The sequence below is a fragment of the Crinia signifera genome, chromosome 1 (assembly GCF_055691185.1).
Source record: "Crinia signifera chromosome 1, ASM5569118v1, whole genome shotgun sequence".
NCBI lineage: Eukaryota > Metazoa > Chordata > Amphibia > Anura > Myobatrachidae > Crinia > Crinia signifera.
The window spans coordinates 390,738,105-390,756,221 of NC_139217.1; the positions used below are offsets into that span (position 1 = coordinate 390,738,105).

At 44.9% G+C, this 18,117-nt stretch overlaps 1 protein-coding gene across 5 annotated transcripts in view; it reads right to left on the reverse strand.

The window, feature by feature from the left end:
* Positions 1 to 18,117, reverse strand: part of CSNK1G3 (casein kinase 1 gamma 3) — a 139,334-nt gene that overhangs the window by 47,135 nt on the left and 74,082 nt on the right. For all 5 annotated transcript variants that reach the window (XM_083151580.1, XM_083151577.1, XM_083151578.1 and 2 more), the window contains 2 exons: positions 11,912 to 11,952; positions 8,958 to 9,027 (listed from right to left, as the gene is read on the reverse strand). In XM_083151580.1, coding sequence (XP_083007706.1) covers positions 8,958 to 9,027; positions 11,912 to 11,952 — 111 coding nt within the window. The remainder of the gene's footprint in view (positions 1 to 8,957; positions 9,028 to 11,911; positions 11,953 to 18,117) is intronic.

Genomic DNA, 18,117 nt, shown 5'->3' on the forward strand with positions numbered 1-18,117 from the left:
GCTATCAGTAGTTGATTTCAATCCCAGCCTAAAGAGAAGTATGGACCAAAACACTGAGCCAAAACCTGGAACCGGATAGGAGATCAGCAACTACTCGGCTGCTGTCTGGTAGAAGCTCAATGAAGTTACATGCTTCCTGGCAGGTACCAGCTAGGAACAGCCTGAGGGCTCTGATGCTATTTTGGGATTGAAGTTTGTTATAGCTGAAAGGAAAGCCAAACACGAAGCTAACTGTACAACAACAAATACATGTATATCTTCACTTCCCAAAAATGCCAATTTCCAAAAAAGGGAGGTGTCCAAATGCAAGCAGCTTATTGGTAAAATAGGTGTAAAGTCTTCATGCTGACTATAATAGGCCTTGTTTAATAGATCTACTGTATCCAGCTGTCTTTCCTCCAATGTATTTTCATGGTCCTTAGATTTACTGTTATAAAATTACAGAAAAAAGAAATTAAAATGTTCTAAGAAATCCAGAATATACCCTAGGGCAGTGGTTCCCAAACTTTTGAATCAGGGCCCCCCTGAGTATCAGAATTTTTTCATGGCACCCCTAGGGAAACGTTTCTCATTGATATAATTAGAAAAAAATATTCAGTTAGGTATATTGTATTTATATTGTATTTATATCTCATCCCTATTGTCAGTTATGTGATAATGGACAGCATTCCCTTCTGTTTGCTCACATTTTGCCTATTACATCAGTCATAATGAATGTTTCATGGACATGGACCACCAACCCAGGGCACCCCTGCAAGTCTTTCAAGGCACCCCAGGGTACAACGGCACACAGTTTGGGAACCACTGCCCTTCGGAATTCATAAATACTTTGGTTTTTTTTTTGTATTTACTTCCATATATGCACCTTAGCAATGCAACCAATAACCTGACCACTGAAAAAGGACCGCACCACATACAGTATAACATGGTGCACAAGAGAAAGAGGACGGGACATAAGAGCTGCTGATGTAACGCCAGAACTAAGAGTACAGCAATGCAGATGTATTTTGCTCCTTGAATCCAAGTTACAAAAATGCTCAGAAGACTTTAGGAAAAAAAGAGGGGGTTTGTCAGAAAAGTGGCTTCATGCCAAATAGTTGAAATATTTAAGTTATGGCATACGTTCTTAAATCACCACATGTAAGTCATATACTCCCTTAGTAGTAGATTGTGTATGAAATTATCAGCAGCAGTATAAAAGTATATCCAACACCGTTCATTACATCAGTAGACAGATGAAGAAAAATAAATAACTGTCCCTCTGGCATTTCTAGTTGCAGACGTCTTCCACCATGTTAAGTAGTGAGAAACCTAAGCCTCCTAGGTTGTAGGCCGATGCCCACCCATAGCGAAACAAGTGCCAAGATGCCCTTCCAATGTCTGACCTCTGGCAGGCAAGAAATATTTAATAAGCCTGCTCTATAACACCTCCCCCCCCTTTCTGTTTCAATTACAACATAGAATCAGACTGCTTGCCAATTGCTGATTTCAGGACCAACTGCTGGGGTTTCAGCATAAACCAGAACTCCACTATCTGCAAGTATAGACAATCCTATCCAAAGAGCGAGGCACTCACCAGTTAAATGTTACGTAAAAGCTACAGTGTAACACAAGTAGCAACAGTGCTAAGCACAAGAGACATGGATCTCGCCGTTTGGCGCATTCCCTGGGAAAATATGCAATCAAGAACGTACTTCTGCATTTCTCTGGTAAAGACTCTTCCCTTGTATACTCACTCAATAATGTTTGACAATTAAGCACTAACAGACAGTAACAAGATAAACACTGCCAAACATTTTATACTAGGAAGTTTGCCCATTTACCTCTCCTCCAGCAGATTACATTTTATCAGGAAGGAAGATCCATCTGTTGCACATGAGGTACACAAATGAGCATACAGCCAATAGTTACAACTGGTTTACCAATATCATTCTGTAACAAAGAAAGAAATTCCAGTGGCCTTTGAAAGGACCTATCATTTTTGTACTGCCTCTGTAATGCAGTAAGACTTTGTGATTGTGCTAATGGTGCTTTATTACGGCATGTACAGTTTCAGCAGACAAACTGGCAAACTTTGCCTTAGAAATTTACGAAGAACTCATGTACTTTATGTATTGCTGATTGCAGGTAAACTGTGCTGAGGGCGGGTTCCGAAAATTTGTACTTGGCAAGTTCAGCAGCAGATCAGCAATTATTTAGAGTAGGATTATGTAAGCCAGTAATATTTTTGCTTAAGACTTATCAATTGAAAAGAACATAGAACAGTACTAAAAATAGTAACTGGCACTGAAACACACAGATTTATACAGTTCATTCCAAAAGTCTCCATAAGAAAGTAAACCCTCCCTTAGCTCGTTTCCAGGTGGCTTCTATCCTACAGAAACTGGGTTTAAAATAAAGCATAAAAAACTAATTAGAATAGCATCTATTAAGCTGCTTTCCCACTGCCTAAACGGGTAATGACCCAGTATTTGTAAATGGGTCTTTAAACGGGTAAGAGCCATAAAGACCCTTTCCCACTGCAGCTCTTAAACGGTAAATTACTGTTTAAATACCGTTTGTCACATTCACATTGTACCCATTTAAACCACAAAGCAACCCGTTTAAACCCATAGTAAACATGGGCTGTCATATTTCTTGCCCCACAGGATGTGGTGTGTACATCAGCCAATCATATTCTTGACCTTTATTATTATTACTTAATACCGTTTAAGACCCTTTCCCACTGTTAAAAAAATGGCTCTTAAACGGGTAAAACACTGTTTTTTACCCGTTTAACAAATATCGGTATTTGTTAAATGGATAAAGCATCCTGGAGCTTTCCCACTGCAGCTCTACCCGTTTAAAAGGGCTAAAAAAAAAATGGCTAATTACTGTTTAAGAGCTGCAGTGGGAAAGGGGTATTAATTAAATGAAAAGGATACATGACAAATTCTTAGGGGGAAAATCAATAGTTCAACAGCTGACATGTACAAAAACTCTGTGGTTTGAGTGTCCTAAGTGTATTGAGTGTATGGCCTATGCGGTCATTAGCTGTGATCCAATGACGGGCTCGCGCATACAGACTGCCAATCGTTTGCATCCTTGGACCTTAGATAAATCGGCCATGGCTGCAAATTCACAGCCCTATGATTCAGGCTGAACCGGGCCCATTGTTTGATACACAACATAAATGATACATTGCTGAAGGCTCCAGTTTCAAACTATTAGTCTACTCTTTTGTAAAGTCAGGACTGTCCAATTGGTAGTAAAATGAAGTCACTTTACAGCATTATTTACAGCAAATAACAGCACTTCTGTGCATTGTTTAACTACAAATAATGAATCATATACAGTATAACCAACTGTAAACAGGACTCCTTCACACAAGTAATCTACTAGTACTCTTACTCTAATTGTTTAATATGGATGTCCCTTTGCTAGAAATTGGTTTGTAAAATGAAGGATGATGATTTCCACCACCACTGGTATTACACAGGCATTTGTATGTATTTCAGGTGGGAATCAAAGGCTAAAATAGTCTATGTGGTTTACCAAAGGACAATGGCAACTGAAAGTGTACCTCATCCCTTTACATACACTGAGAGTAGAGCTTTTTTGAGCCGAAATTATACACAACCTATCAATTCTCTAAGTGACTGTCTATTCCACTGCTTCCCCCATGACTAAGGACAGGGAGAGACTAAACAAAAAGAAATTGCTACCACAACAATTAAGGAACTTTGCTGACTCGTATAGCCACAAACTTGATACACCTGAACTACTTTTTATTTAACGTAAAGTTTACGGTGTTTACCAACATCCTTGCAGAACCATTATATACCCTTGTAAAGTCCTGGTTGTGCTCCCACTCATTTCTCTACCAGGTTCCTTAGCATACACACAGAAGATGAATGACCTGTATTGTTTCCAGCATCACTATAAAATCAATCAATTTGAAAATAAACAAACAAATGTCCTTTCAAGATCTTGTTGTCCAGGGCAATTTCCTTTCATAACAAAGGATTATGCCTTATCCTACCAGCCCATATTTGTTGCTTTTAGCATGGACAGGACATTAGCCATCTATAACATGCGGTACTCACAGGAAATGGATGTGCACAATGTCCAGGAAGTGCTCTGCTATACAGTAGAATGTTCTCCTCCTGTGTGTGGTCTAATATCAGTATCTCATCTGTACCCCATATACTAGTTCAGAGTAAGACTGAAATGTAAATCGGTACTTGTTTCCTAGCACGGCGCCAGCGATTTTTATCTTAAGCATCGGGACCAAAAAAATCGCGTTGATTGCATCGCATGCAACCAAATCACATGCGATGGACGCGATTTTTACATTGGCATGCGATTTTACATAGGGAACAATGGGAAAAGGGCCAATATCTCATTGTACATGCCCCCCTCATGGGTATTAAGTATGGTTAATGCCCCCCCATTGTTAACGTTACCCCACTATTGACGCCAAACCCGAAGCGTAGCGAGCACAGCAAGCCCGCAAGGGGCGGCGGTAGGCGTCCTCCGACCTTTTCATACCCCCACAATCCACGTCGGCGTGGAGTTGATATTATATAGTGTGGCGAGCGCAGAGAGCCACCGAGCCCGAAGAGTGGCGAGCACTGCGAGCCCCGCGAGGGGACGCGTATACCTGTGAAGTTATGCGCGTGCGCTCGCCACACTATATAGAAACAAATCCACGCCGACGTGGATAGTGGGGGTATGACGCGTACCGCCGTGCTCGCCACGCTTCGGGTTGGCGTAAATAGTGGGGTGGCGTTAACAATGGAGGGCCATTTCACCCATCAGGGGGGTTTGCTATTAAAATGCGGGGTTTGGGGGCTTTTTACATTGAAATCAATGTAAAATTGGGTCTCAGGGACCATTTTACATTGATTCCAATGTAAAAATCGCGTCAAACGCATCGAATGCGATTTGGTTGGCATGCGATGGACGCGATTTTTGCGGCCGCGATCAATACAATTAAAATCGGTAGCGCCGTGCTAGGAAACAAGTACCATTGCATCCATCGCATACCTTAAGTACCTTAACTTAAGGTATGCAATGAACCCCGACGGGCGCCGTGCTAGGAAACAAGTACCTGTAAATCCATTCCATCCAATCAGAAAAGGACTTCCTACCATCATGGAGTGCCATGCGACCAGTCTGGCATTTTCTACAAACATTGTGAGGATAATTCTGATGGCATGGATCGGTGCTGGTTAATAAGCTCCTAAACATGACAAAATCATGAGAAACTCACAAAATACATTTAGGCAGTACTGTGTTATGGAAAGATCCTTTTTGCCGGCCTCATCCACTATGGCACACATACAGCATCATGTTGTTTAATTTCTCCTTGAGTATAATACATTCAGAACAGGGAGGAGTGCAGGCCAACAGTAGACAAGCGTTAAAGAGAACCAATGACTTTTATAGTATAAGGGTTTGCCAATGCGTGCTATAGTGCGTATTTTACCCACAAATACTGACCAGGGACTCACTTTTTCAGAACAGGTGGGAGGCGCTCTGTATGGACACGGGCTCCTGGGTAAGTGCATCAGCGGAGGGGACGGCAGAATGGCAGGCATCCGAGGGGGGACAGGGAGCTTGGAGCGGCCAACGTGGAGGTTACAGAGGTCCCCCTGTTGGAGGCTTCATCACCAGTAGCCCCATCCAGCAGCTCCCCCCCCCTCCCCCCAGGCCTCTGGCTCCTTGTCTCCCCAACATCTACTATTAATCACCGCTCTGAAGCAGCAATGTGAAAAAAGCGCCGCTGTCACTGCCCAGAGATAATGTAGCATTGTCACAATTCATGCTGCTGTACCTGCATGTATATATTACTACAGTGTGTGGCATACTATGTACTGGGCATTGAGGTGTGGCATGTTGTTTAATGGGCATAATGCAGAATGGGCATTATGGAGTTCATAACCCTGGCACAGTGTGTCCATTTGCTTAACCAAAAAAAATTTGGTCTGGCCGGCCCTCAGCTTCTGAATGTGCCATGCTGGGGGTAAGGGGGAGAGGAGGCTTTATTCTGTTGGAACACTGAAAAAGGTAAGATAGGACCCCGATTTTTTTTCAGGGAGGGGTCCCAGGGATCGACTATTTTTGGTGGTTTTCACGATCAAAAACAACAAATATATGGACTTCTTTAATTTAGCAGGAAACCATCTTATGCACCTGGATGCTTTAAAAAGAAAAGCATCCCATACTGCAGCATTAGTCAGTCCTTTCACTGTGCCTTGGCTGTTGTAAGTTATTTTGAAAAGTAAATACATGAAAGCCCTGCCAGATATTAGAAAACCAAATGCTCAATATTTGAAGTGTGCAAAATAAAAAAAACATTTTTTTTTTTAAACAGGCCTGTATGCCAATCATCCATCTCTATTTATACATCCCTAGATAAGCAGACTGCTACTGAATTCTATAACATATGTCTCAGGAAAAATCAAGGCATTCTACTACAGAATTTATAAAACCTATAAAAATGTGAAAGATGCTTCAGCCTGCATACGCTGTGGTCTAAAACAAAATAGGTCTTCAAAATCACATGGTCATTGGCATTCCTAAAAATTGGGTGTGGTATACTTCACCTACAGTCGGGATTCCGATAGTCATTACTCAGACATCGGAATCCGGACTGGACTGCACAGCGGGGGGAGTGCAACGAAGCCCCTTGCGGGCTCGCTGCGCTCGCCACCTATTTTATTCTCCCTCTATGGGGGTCGTGGACCCCAACGAGGGAGCAGTCGGGATTCCGACGTCGGAGGAATGACTGTCGGAATCCCGACTGTCGGGGAGCCGTCCGGCACCCCTAAAAATTATATAGAATTTTTTAAATATTTGTATAATTTAAAAATAAAAAAAGCAGTAAAACAGGAAATGCTTAATGAAAGCTAGAGCTGTGGTGACCCTCAGTAAGAGATCAATATGAAGAGCAAATACCACAAGTATTAGTCCTATCTGCTAGAAGCGTCAGACCGGGTTTAAGCTGGGAGTAGAACAAACACATATTTAAAGCGTGTTTATTGGTTGATGATGAATCTACACTAAAGTCAGCTCTGAGCCATATGTTTTGAAGACGACTAATGTTTCTATGTAGGAGTTTCGCAAGTGTCTGAAGAGATTTTCCAATGGTATTTATACAATATAAGTGGTCACATTATATTCTGCAGATCTCTACCGAAGTTAGTGTATGGCAATTCTTGCTAAATAAAACACTAAATGGGCAAATTTACATTTTCAAGTAGGACAGGACTACTAAAAGGGGGGGGGGGATTCCATTGTTCTTCCCCATGGCTACCACCAGCAGTGCAAAATAGAACAATTCTTTTGTTACTACATATTAGATGCCAGTGAGCTACGAGGCTGACACTTTGCATCATGGGCAGTACTGTAGCCGGGTTTAGCCAATGCACTGTCCATTTGGCTGCGACAAGAGTGATAGCGGTTGAACACTGTTAATTATTGCAACAATAACCTGCCCCCTTGGAAGTTACAAACTGAGCTCTAGCTCATGTGGAAAGGAAGAGGGAGGGGTTATTGTGCTCTCTTCCTTTCTGTTTTTAGCAGTGGGCAAACAGGGCAAAGTACCCTGGACAGCCTAACCTGCTGAATTTTTAGTGTAGAATAAACCAGTGTTCTCATGAAAAGCCTATCTTGCCAAGGATGCAACAATAAAAAAAAAATGTTGTTTTCATGATAAGTTACATAGCATGCCTACACAGTGCCAACAACAATTTGAAGGTGCCCATACAAGCTGCAATTCGCATTGCATGCGATCCAAAGCTAGTTCCAAAAGTTTGTGCAGCACACACTTTTTGAACTGTGCGATGGGATGCCCGCTGTAGCGTGCATCGCGCAGCCAAAACGCACAGTGTACGATCACCTTTAATCTTTTAAATTTCTTAATATCCATGCATCTAAATAAAACAAACAGTTGGCGGCCTCCTCCTCTGGAAGTAAATTAATATGGCATATGAACCACAATGGCCTTAAACATGCCACGTATCAGTTTAAAGGGCCTTGGAATGTGGAGGCTAGCCACCAATTTTCACTGAACTATTTCCACATGTTCGGTCTCCTCTGCTTTTTTAGAAACACTACTATTTAGGAAATAACAGGTTTGGCAACATATGGCTCTGATATAGTGGGGGAAATTTACTATAGGAAATTTGTAAAAAATAGGTGTATTTGTATCCAGAAATACACTTATTTTTGACATTTACTATCCAGAAAATACGGCAATTCGTATTGATAGCACCTCAATACGCATACGATTTGCCGTATTTTCGGAATAGTAAATGTCAAAAATAAGTGTATTTCTGGATACAAATACACCTATTTTTTTACAAATTTTCTTTAATAAATTTCCCCCAGTATATCAAATGTTAACATATAAACTGACTAAAACCAAATAGAATACAAATGATATTCAAATGTTCCAATTAATATACAACAAATGCCACACAGCTACAAGTGATTGTGTAGACCAGGGGAAACAGGCAAGATATGCACATAATCTAGAATCATGGAGTCACACGGTGATAAGAACTTTTAAAAAAGTCAAGGGCAATAAAAAATGAATACTTAGATAAATGACTCTTCCACAAAAAAGAAAAAAGAAAAACACTAATGTGGCACTTTATTGTGCAAGCGGCTGATAGGAAAGCATTGTTTATCATTCAGTGTGAAGCAGGAGAGCACTGAATGTACAGTATCACTCCAATTCACAGCTCGGAACAATTCCCTTCAAGGAAAGCGAATACATTTTGTACGTCCTTAAAGCTTTTATTACTGGCAAACATACAGATGTAGCATTTAGAAGACTGTAAAAAAAAAAGAAAACAATACCTAAAGCACGTATTCTCTTGTAACAAAGCCACAGCATTAGGAGGCATACACACTATACGCAGAGCTACAGCCAAGGTTTCTATAAAAGTAGGAATCGGAAAACCTACCGACAGACCCTAATTGCTTGTAGAATCTGTATTCCAAATGCAGCTGCGGTGCTCTGGATTTCATAGGTTCCTGGTAAAGAATACATGCACATGTTATTTAAGAACTCATTTTACCACATAGAAGTACACAAGCAGACTGAATGACTACTTCTATTATGTGACCGAACAAGAAACTTCTTTATATTTGACCGTAAACATACTTCACTATTAATTTTCAATACTATAATATTTCAAAGACAAAGTTAGTGGAACTTACTTGTCTGTTACAGGTCTATTAAAGGCAATTACATCATAAATAATCAATTAGTTCCAAGACCAGAGAGAAGCCCAAGGCAGCAGGCAGGGATCTTGTGTACAGGATGTGGCAGTTTCAGTGCTCAGTCACACATTACATTTTAGCCATGTTTTATCCACATTGCATTCTTAAGAGTTTATCGTGAGCTTAATGGATCTCCTAAACATCAGTAAAGCAATCTGCTAGAGAAGTATGGGTGGTCGTCTCCTATTTGATGCAACTGACAGGAGTCAAACATGATGCAAAAAGCATTTTTGATGCAACGGACATACATATATTGTGGTAATCCAGCGGGGATGCAAATGTGCTTTATGCCGTAAGTGTAACCTGTGTTGTGCATAGTCTTATGGGGTGCCGGATGATGCTCTGACAGGAGGATCCTGAAAGTCAGTATCCCAACGTTGGAATCCCAACTGCCGGTGCTCCAACAGGGGGGATCCCGACTCACAGGGGCTATTCTCCCTTGTGGGGGTCCACGACCCCCATAGAGGGAGAATAGAACCTGTGGCAAACGTAATGAGCCACCGAGCCCACAAGCGGCTTCTTTGCGCTCGCCCCCGTTTGAGCACCGGCAGTCGGGATTCCGACGTCGGGATATTGACCATCGGGATCCCCCCTGTCAGAGCCCCATACCACACCCATCTTATGATGCTCAAGGGTCTCCATTCCTAAAAGAAGTTTGTTTGCTTGCACACTGGTGCAATTTAACACAACCTCTTGTTGTCAGTATCAACACAATGCACAACCATGCACCCGGGAGTGGAAAGCTGAAATGCGCAAAGTCACCGGTATCAGCGATCAAATGGGACTTTCGCTGCATGCCCATTAGTTCAGTTGGGTTTAGCCACTATGCACAGCTAAACCCAACCTTAAGGAGTGCGGGGAAAAATACATCAATTGAATAGAGCCCCGTGTTCTCCAATCGCTACAGACAGGATATTGGATAGGATATATCAATTGAATATGGCCCTAAATGTCTAGAATATGTCTAGAATATGGGCCATATCAAAATGTGATAAAGTGGAGAGTGATAATCAGCTCTCACCTGTCATTTTTCAAACCTAGCCTGTAACATAGCAGTTAGGAGCTGATCAGTTGGTTATCACTGAAGCTTGATCGATCTGGCCCTTAGAGCCATGCAGTGGCACCAAGCTATGCATGAGTAATCTACTATGCTGGGGGGACTATGTGGGATGTCAGAGATATGTGCAGATGTGATACCGTATAGACTCAAACTGCTTGAGTATAATGACTGACCTGCACAGCCCGGACCTCAAAACCATCATACAGATGGGGCTGGCTTCATCTTTGCAGGGCTGGCGTTTCTAACGCCAGTCCCGCCATCACGCCAGCCCCGTGCACGCACGAGACGCTTGTGCGCCCCCTGGGCAACGGAGCCTGCCTCCGGTCCCCGCCACCTCTACGGACGTCGCCGCCTGTCACCCTCGCCGCCCTGAGCGCCCCCCCTAAACCAGCCCGTCTCCCTGAAGCAGAGACCCGCCGAGAGACTGGGACACGCGTGCGTGCGAGACGCACGCACGTCCCAGTTCAGTGAAGCCCTCACCAGCGGGAAAAGTCTGGCGAGCCCTGGCCAAGGATGGCAGGGGCTCCATCTGTACTGGATGAATTAGAACACAGACTGGTACCCAGTGCCTGCCCTCACTAATGCACCTGTGACTAAAATGATGTGCATCCATGCAGTCATGTTCCGAAATAAAAACGCAAAGCCTTCCCATAACAGTGGAAAGGCGATCTAGCAAAAAGGGTCAAGTCTCCACATAGTTTCAGCCATGAAGTATGGGGTACACAAGGGGCCAAAGCTTCAAAAAGTGATACATTAGAGCTGGCATGCCCAACCTGCAGCCCCCCAGCTGTTGTGAAACTACAAATCCCAGCATGCCTTGCCATAGGGACGCAGGTTGGACATGCCTGCATTAGAGTGATAAAAATAAAATAAAAAACAGCTTGTCATTTTTCAACCCCAGCCTGTACAGCCCCCCCACCCCCCACACTAGAGGATATAGTGCACAATAGTGCTCAGGAAGTGTCTTCTGAGCAATATCGTACACAATATGGTCTAGTGCAGGGGTTCTCAAATTCGGTCCTCGGGACTCCACACAGTTCACATTTTCCAGGTCTCTCGGCAAGTGCACGGGTGCATTCATTACTGTAAAAGATCGACAGGATTAGGAGCCAATTATTTCACTTGTGATTCTGTGAGGAGACCTGCAAAACATGCACTGCGTGGGGTCCTGAGAATTGAATTTGAGAAACTGTGTTCTAGTTTGTACTCTCAATATTGATGATTGTTTTCTGAACATACAGGTCAATTTGGCTATGCCTGTTCTGTGACCATTAGCGTTAGTGTGAACAAGCAATATCGAGTCAAACGGCCGACACTTTTAAAATTGACCACGACCCCCATGGTCCACTTTATAAAATTGCTTGAAATAAACCTGGTTACATATATTGTAATGCAGCACATTCTTTAAACTTACATACAGCACAAATATCCATTGACTGGAATGTCAGAACATAGAACAGTGGACACATACAATAATATGAGCGGAAAAAAAAAAAAACATGTAATTTTACATTTTGTAGACTAGAGCCAAAAACAATGCGGGGAAAAAATATATATATAAATAACGAAACTTACCAATTTAATTGCCACATATTCATTTGTGTACAGATTTTTCCCTAGAAGAGAAAACAAAAAAAACAAATAAAGTTAAATGTCGCCAGGACTGGCTTTATGGCAGGGAATTTAGAAACAAGTTAGCAATAAGCCAGAATACAATGTCCACATAAACATTAATGTCACAACTAAAGTCTTTCACCGAGGACATTTGCCATGAAGTGACAATGACAAAAGTGTTTATTTTAAGCACTAAATTTAGTTAAAATAGATTGTTATGGGGAATGGAATAGTTTTTTCATGGCTATAGCTCCTGCCTTAAATGACAGGAGCTATTCAATTGCTTGTGGTGCTGGGCACTAGTGTAAATGTCACCCCAACAGATTATCTACAGAAGCAGCTAAACCCATGCAAACTACTGGGTACCCTGCTGTTTCAGGGCCCAAACATCTGGCTTTAGTTGGATTTCTGTTTGCATCTCAGAAGTAATGGTATTCCAGTGGCAACTGAATATCTCCCATCACTTTAGAGGGGAGCTGAGCAACACACACAAAATCCCCAAAAACACAACATTAATTTCTGGACGTAGTATAGCAATAGGTCAACATGCACAAGGGTGAACATGCGTTTTGACCTTTGTGTCAATGTCGACACCTGAGCACATGGACCCCCAAGTCTACCTACTGCACTCTGCACACGTCCACATGGATGGTAAAGTATTAAAGTAAAAAAAAAAAAAAAAATTACCCCATAACTTGTGTTGACCATCTGACATCATTTGTATGTCGACCTAGACATTGCTTGTCAGTCATCTGGATACCTGAATTCCCACCTTAGACTTACACTGGTAATTTAATACTTAAAGCAGCCTCAGTTAAGTGAAATGTTCTTAGTTGCATGCAGGTTTTTTCTCCTCCTTTACATTTCCTTATAGTGGGTGCAATTTTGCTTGCAATTTGATCCAGATTAGATTGAGATCGTATCGAATTGTACGCAAAATGCATTCAATTTGACTATATAGTACAGATCTGTACTATATAGTCTTGCCTGACAAGACTATTTGGTACTAGTGCAGTTTCACGGGGGGAAACTACGCTGTCAGCATAGTGTCCCCACAACAGCCCTGTGTAGTCAGCATAGTGTCCCTGCAGCATCCCTGCGTAGTCAGCATAGTGTCCCCGTCAGGCAGTGTAGTCACCGTGCTGTCCGCACAAGCTGCAGCACTGTCCCCGGCATCCCTGGCAAGCCTAGTGGGCACCTCTCACACAGCGTCGGCAACCACCAGATCCCCTGCACTGGCGGACGCCAGTGGAGAGGCGCTCCATCTGTCTGGGACGCACGAGCGTCTCATACACAAGTGCGTCTCAGTAATTCGTGCGGCAGGGTACGGCAACCCTGCAGTGTCCGCTTCAGGGAGACGGTCAGGGTAAGGGGTTCGGTAGCTCGTGTACAAAAGTACTGCTGCGCTCGCCACGCTTCGGGCTGGCGTGGATAGTGGTGTTGTTTCAGGAACACATTCACACCTCTCATGTCATCCATCTGAAACAGTAACGCTGACTGACTACACTAACTGTGTAAGCTCCGGTTAGCCACGAACATAAATACACACAGTCGCTGATAAAAGCTGACTACACTGGCTGCGGGAATGCAACGCTTATGCTGACAGGGACACTACCCTGACTATGTAATTGCCACCGTGAAATTACAAAGTACCGTCTATTATTCTATTTGATTTACACTACACGGGAGCGCGCATTGTGATAGAATCTGCATCGAATGTAGAAAAACCATTCGATTCTTCTATTCGATTTTGCTTGTTTAAACTTACAGGACAAATATCCATTGACTGGAAAGTCAGAATATAGAACAGCGGACATATGCAATAATATGAAGAACATTAAAAACAAAAACTGTTATTTTACAAGTTGTAAAGTAGACCCGAAGCATTGTCCCTGGATCGAATGTAAAAAAAGTGAGCCAGATTTAGTCTACAAAATAAGAATTTCACACTGCGTGTACCATCTAATACAGTTATTCTAAAACCCGACACTAAACAAAGAAAAATCAACCAAATACTGGGAATCTCTACATAAAAAGAGGAATTTGGTACCTACCGGTAATTCCGTTTCTCTGAATCCGCAGGGGACACTGGCGTTCACGCTGGGTAATATAGAGGTGGATGGCTGGGAACTGGCACACTGTAACTTTAAACAGCTGGCTCCTCCCCTCTAGTACCCACAATCCCCAGTTAGGAAAATTGGAACGAGAGGAAGGACACCAGGCTTACCATTAAACTATTCACAACATATATACAATACATATACATATATACAGACCACAAGAACTGTACACACAAGAGAACATGACCAGCAGGCGACTAGAGTAGGGAGGGAGGCCAGTGTCCCCTGCGGATTCAGAGAAACGGAATTACCGGTAGGTACCAAATTCCTCTTTTCTCTATCATCCGGCAGGGGACACTGGCGTTCACGCTGGGGAGGTTCCAAAGATTCCCCCTTGGGCGGGAGAACTCGGAGGAGCCTGCAAGACCAACCGACCAAAATCCGCCGCTGAAGAGGCGAACGTGTCGAACTTATAAAACTTAATGAAGGTGTGAGAGGACGACCATGTAGCCGCTCTACATAGTTGAACTGAAGATGCGCCTCGACGCGCCGCCCACGAAGTACCTACCGAACGGGTGGAATGAGCTGTGATAGAGGGAGGCGGAGCCCTACCCTCAGCCAAATAGGCCTGCCTAATAGTGAGCTTGATCCATCGAGCTATGGTCTGCTTAGAGGCCGGCCAACCCCGTTTAAGGGCGTCGTACAAGACAAATAGGCCGTCTGATTTCCTCAATGACGCTGTTCTAGACACATAAAGTCGCAAGGCTCGGACCACATCAAGGGAAACCGATTGCGGGTCGGAGTCCGTAAAGGCAGGGATGACAATCGGTTGATTCACATGAAACGTAGTAACCACCTTAGGCAGAAAGGATGCTCTTGTACGAAGCTCCGCCCTGTCTGAATGAAAAACAAGAAAAGGTGCCCGACAAGACAGGGCACCCAACTCTGAGACCCTCCTTGCCGAAGCCAGAGCCAATAACATAACTGTCTTCCATGTCAAGAATTTTAAGTCTGCCTGCTCCAAGGGCTCAAAAGCATCGGACTGTAGGAAACGCAGAACTAAAGGCAGATCCCACGGTGGTGTAGGAGGGACAAAGGGAGGCTGGACCCCTTGTAAAAACGTCTTGATTTCTGACAATGAGGCCAGCTTCTTCTGGAACAGGATGGACAGCGAAGAAACTTGCACCTTCAGGGAGGCTAGACGAAGCCCTGAATCTAACCCCGACTGCAGAAACCGAAGTATCCTAGGCAGATGGAAACTCCTGAACGGGTAACCCCGAGCGGAACACCAAGTGGAATATGCACGCCATATCCGGTGATAATGCTTAGCAGACACCGGCTTACGGGCCGCCATCATCGTAGGAATTACCGACGCCGGTATCCCCTTCTTCCTTAAGATGTCTTCTTCAATAGCCACGCCGTTAAACGGAGAGGCTTCAGCGCTGGGTGCAGGAAAGGTCCCTGCAGAAGGAGATCCGGCCTGTCCGGGAGTGTCCAAGGCTGGTCTATGAGTAGCGACTGAATCTCGGCGAACCAAGTGCGTCTGGGCCAGAAGGGGGCAATCAACACGGCTCGGACCCCTTCCCTTCTTATCTTTTTGAGGATCCTTCCTAGAAGTGGAATCGGAGGAAACAGGTAGACGAAGTTGAAGGGCCACCGAACCTCCAGAGCGTCCACTGCCCAAGCTCCCTCGTCCCTTGTTCGTGAGACATAACGAGGAAGTTGATGGTTGTGCCTGGAGGCCATGAGGTCTATCTGAGGCAGACCCCATCTCCTGACTAGCTCCTGAAACACGTCGGGATGCAGAGACCACTCTCCCGGATGGAACTTCTGTCTGCTCAGAAAGTCGGCCTCCCAATTGTCGACTCCTGGAAGGTATACTGCCGACAGAATCACCTTGTGTCTCTCCGCCCAGACTAGGATCCTTGCGGCCTCCTTCATGGCGCCCCTGCTCTTGGTGCCTCCTTGTCTGTTTAGGTACGCGACAGCCGTCGCGTTGTCCGACTGGACCTTGACCGTCTTGCCCTGAACAATGTCTGGAACAGCCAGTAGAGCATTGTGAATCGCTCTGAGCTCCAGGATGTTTATGGGCAGACTTGTCTCCCACTGATTCCAGAGACCTTGCAGTCGACGATCCAGGATGACTGCGCCCCAGCCTGTGAGGCTTGCGTCTGTTGTCAGAACTACCCAGTCCCATATGGCGAACCGCCGGCCCTGAGTCAAATTCTGTCTGTGTAGCCACCACAGCAGTGATGACCTTGCTCGACTGGATAGTTGTACCCTCCGATGTATGAACAGGTGAGAACCCGACCATTGACGAAGCAAGTCCAACTGAAGGGTTCGAGAGTGGAATCTCCCGAACTGAAGCGCCGGAAAGGCTGCCACCATCTTCCCTATCAGCCGATTGCAAAGTAGGATCTGAACTCTCTTGTGGAGTAGAATCTGACGCACCAACAACCGGATGGAAGCAATCTTGTCCTCTGGTAGGAATATTCTCTGTGCTCTGGTATCCAGCAACAGACCCAGGAATTGTAGGCGTTGGGACGGCACTAACGATGACTTTGGATAGTTCATTATCCACCCATGCTGCGTCAGGAACAGAATTGTCTTGTGAGCATGCTCCTGCAGAAGAGACGGAGATGTTGCCTTTATCAGAAGGTCGTCCAGGTACGGCACAATATTGATGCCCTGAAGCCTCAGACAGGCTAGCAGAACTGACAATAGTTTCGTAAAAACTCGAGGGGCTGAGGACAGCCCGAACGGAAGGGCGCGGAACTGAAAATGCTCCAGACCAACAGCGAACCTGAGAAAAGATTGATGGTGCCTCCATATAGGGACGTGGAGGTACGCATCCTTTATGTCCAAGGAAAGAAAGAACTCCTGAGGCTCCAGAGAGGCTATGACAGAGTGTACAGACTCCATCTTGAAAGGATGGTACTGGACGTACAAATTGAGTGCCTTGAGGTTTAAGATGGGTCTCGCGGATCCATCTGGCTTGGGAACCGTGAATAGATTCGAGTAAAAACCTCTTTCCCTCTCCTCGAATGGCACCGGCATAATCACTCTGGATTTCAGGAGCTTCTCCATAGCCCCCTGCAACTGTATTCTTTTCTCCTGCTCGCGTGGCAGAGCAGTTGTGAAAAATCTTGAAGGTGGGGGACCCGCAAACTGAATCCTGTATCCGTCCGAAATGAGCAGACGGACCCAAGGATCCGACGTGGTGGCAAGCCACTGTTGTCGAAATTCCAAAAGACGGGCCCCAACCTGGGAATCCCCCAGCATGGCTGGAGGATAGTCACGCTGCAGGCTTCTCCTGGGGCTTGGGCAACTGGGCCCTGGCTGCAGGCTGACCTCTTGTCTTTCCACGGGACCCACGAAAGGAAGAGGACGAACCTCTTCCCCTTCCGCGAAAGGACTGCTGTGGTCGAAAGGAATTGAACGAGGGCCCCGCGTACTGACGTCTCGCCGGAGGAGGAGCAGATGGCAGAAAAGCCGACTTACCTCCCGTGGCCTGGGAGATCCATTTGTCCAACTCAGGGCCGAACAACATGTCACCAGTAAAAGGCAAGGCTTCTACCGCCTTCTTAGACTCCATATCCGCTTGCCAGGACCGCAACCACAAGGCTCTTCTGGCGGCGATAGAGTTGGCCGATACCCTGGTAGCAACCGTAGTGATGTCCTTGGATGCGTCTGAGAAAATCTGCCGACTCGCGGATATGTTCCGTCAGTACCTTCAGCTCCTGGCGAGGAACGCCCGCATCCAGACCCTGGACTAGCTGGTCAGCCCATTTAGAAATGGCCTTACTTACCCAGGCTGACACCACCGCTGGTCGCAACTGGGTTCCTGCTGCCACATAGATGGCCTTCAGCGTGTTCTCCAGCTTCCTATCTGCAGGGTCCTTTAAGGACGTGGCCCCCGGAACCGGCAGGGTAGTCTTCTTGGACAACCTCGAAAAGGAGGCATCCACAGGAGGAGGTGTCACCCACTGCGCGAGCGCAGACGGTTGAAACGGGTATAAGGAAAGAAATTTCTTCGGAACCTGGAAACGTTTATCCGGGTTTTGCCATGGTGAATTAAGTTGTTCCTGTTTAGGAAAAGGAAAAACC